The 1,357-nt window shown below is 38.8% G+C and overlaps 1 protein-coding gene across 2 annotated transcripts in view; it reads right to left on the minus strand.

Moving 5' to 3' along the window:
* Positions 1-126: 126 nt before the first annotated feature.
* Positions 127-1,357, minus strand: part of LOC117176171 (trichohyalin) — an 11,396-nt gene continuing 10,165 nt past the window's right edge. For both annotated transcript variants that reach the window (XM_033366266.1, XM_033366265.1), the window contains exon 5: positions 127-1,023. In XM_033366266.1, coding sequence (XP_033222157.1) covers positions 373-1,023 — 651 coding nt within the window. In that variant the 3' untranslated portion in view covers positions 127-372. The remainder of the gene's footprint in view (positions 1,024-1,357) is intronic.

Here is a 1,357-nt window from a genome sequence, read left to right on the forward strand (position 1 = left end):
TATAAACTTGAAATTACATAAAACTTCAACCACTTAAAGAAAAAACAAATTTCTTAATTTATTTTGAAAGGATCACAATTTAATACTTTGAAATCTTCGAGTTTGATACTTTAAAAAAACTTGAAGTTGAAAATGCTGAAAATGCTGAAAATAGGAAATTTCTCATTCGAAAAGTAAAAATTTGCAATCGGTTGATTGACGGGAAATTTTTAGTAATTTTAAAGTTATTGCAATAACCTATGTACCCCTCGATAGCAATATATTTGAACATTATTATCTTTCATCGAAAGTTTGTAAAATCTCCTTCGATGTCTTAAAAAAAAATGAACCAATCATTGTCTTCGATATCATAACTCTTCAACTTTCCTTCCGTTACTGCTGTTTGCAGCCATCTTTTACCCTCCGTTTGTGCTTTTCTTCGTGCGTTTGAGGCACCTGTATTTGATTACGCCTCTGTCCCTGAATAGGCATATAACAAGGAACATCATCCCCCATTATTTCTTGAGGGGGTGTGGGCAGTGGATAAGTGGGACTCACAGTGCTGGAGCCGCTGGAGGAACTTCGCATCGTGTTTCCATTGTAAGTGGGATCGATCATCGCCGCGACATTGGGAACCTCTCGAATCTCCTCCTCGGGCTCATCTTCCAAAACCTGAATCTCTTCGGGATCGGGAAACTGTGGGTAATTTGGTTTAGCGCGGGTCCTCATTTTCTCGGAAGTGACCTTTAAGTCCAGCTTGTCGGGTCTTTGTACTTTTTCTAGGCTGTTGTGCTGCTCTAGGTGTGGCTGATGTTCTTGCTCCTGTTGCAATTGCTGCTGTCGCTCGAGTTTCTTTTGTTTGGCGCGTTCTCGAGCTCGTTTCGCCTTTGCTCGTTCCTTTTCCTGGAGCATGCGAGCAAGTTCTGCATCCTGAGCCTCTATCGCCATTTTCTGATCGAGAAGGAACTGACTATCCACGGGCGGTCCATCCTGAGAATCTACTGCTCGCTCCTCTTCTTCTTGTTGCAGTTTTCTGGCTAGTTCCTGTAAAAAGACAATAATATTGAAGTATAATTTCTATCCGTTCAAAACGCGTGTTTTTGTCTTGATTTGTGTTTTCTGTCAGTGTGACATTTAATTCTTACTAAATATGTCGCAGTAATGGAAGTAGTTAACATTTTATTAAATTTGATTGGTTTGTGTTGCGCGATTTTAAAAACACAATTTGAATTGCAAGAGGATTTAATCATGGTGTCCGGTACGAGGGTAGTTCAACAAGTCCTTAGAATGAAGTATAAAAACAATTTTTTTTTGGTAAATTTTTTTTATTTTTCAACATAATCTCCTTGGAGCTTTATACACTTGGTCAATCGCTTTT

This window comes from Belonocnema kinseyi, chromosome 7, assembly GCF_010883055.1.
Source record: "Belonocnema kinseyi isolate 2016_QV_RU_SX_M_011 chromosome 7, B_treatae_v1, whole genome shotgun sequence".
NCBI lineage: Eukaryota > Metazoa > Arthropoda > Insecta > Hymenoptera > Cynipidae > Belonocnema > Belonocnema kinseyi.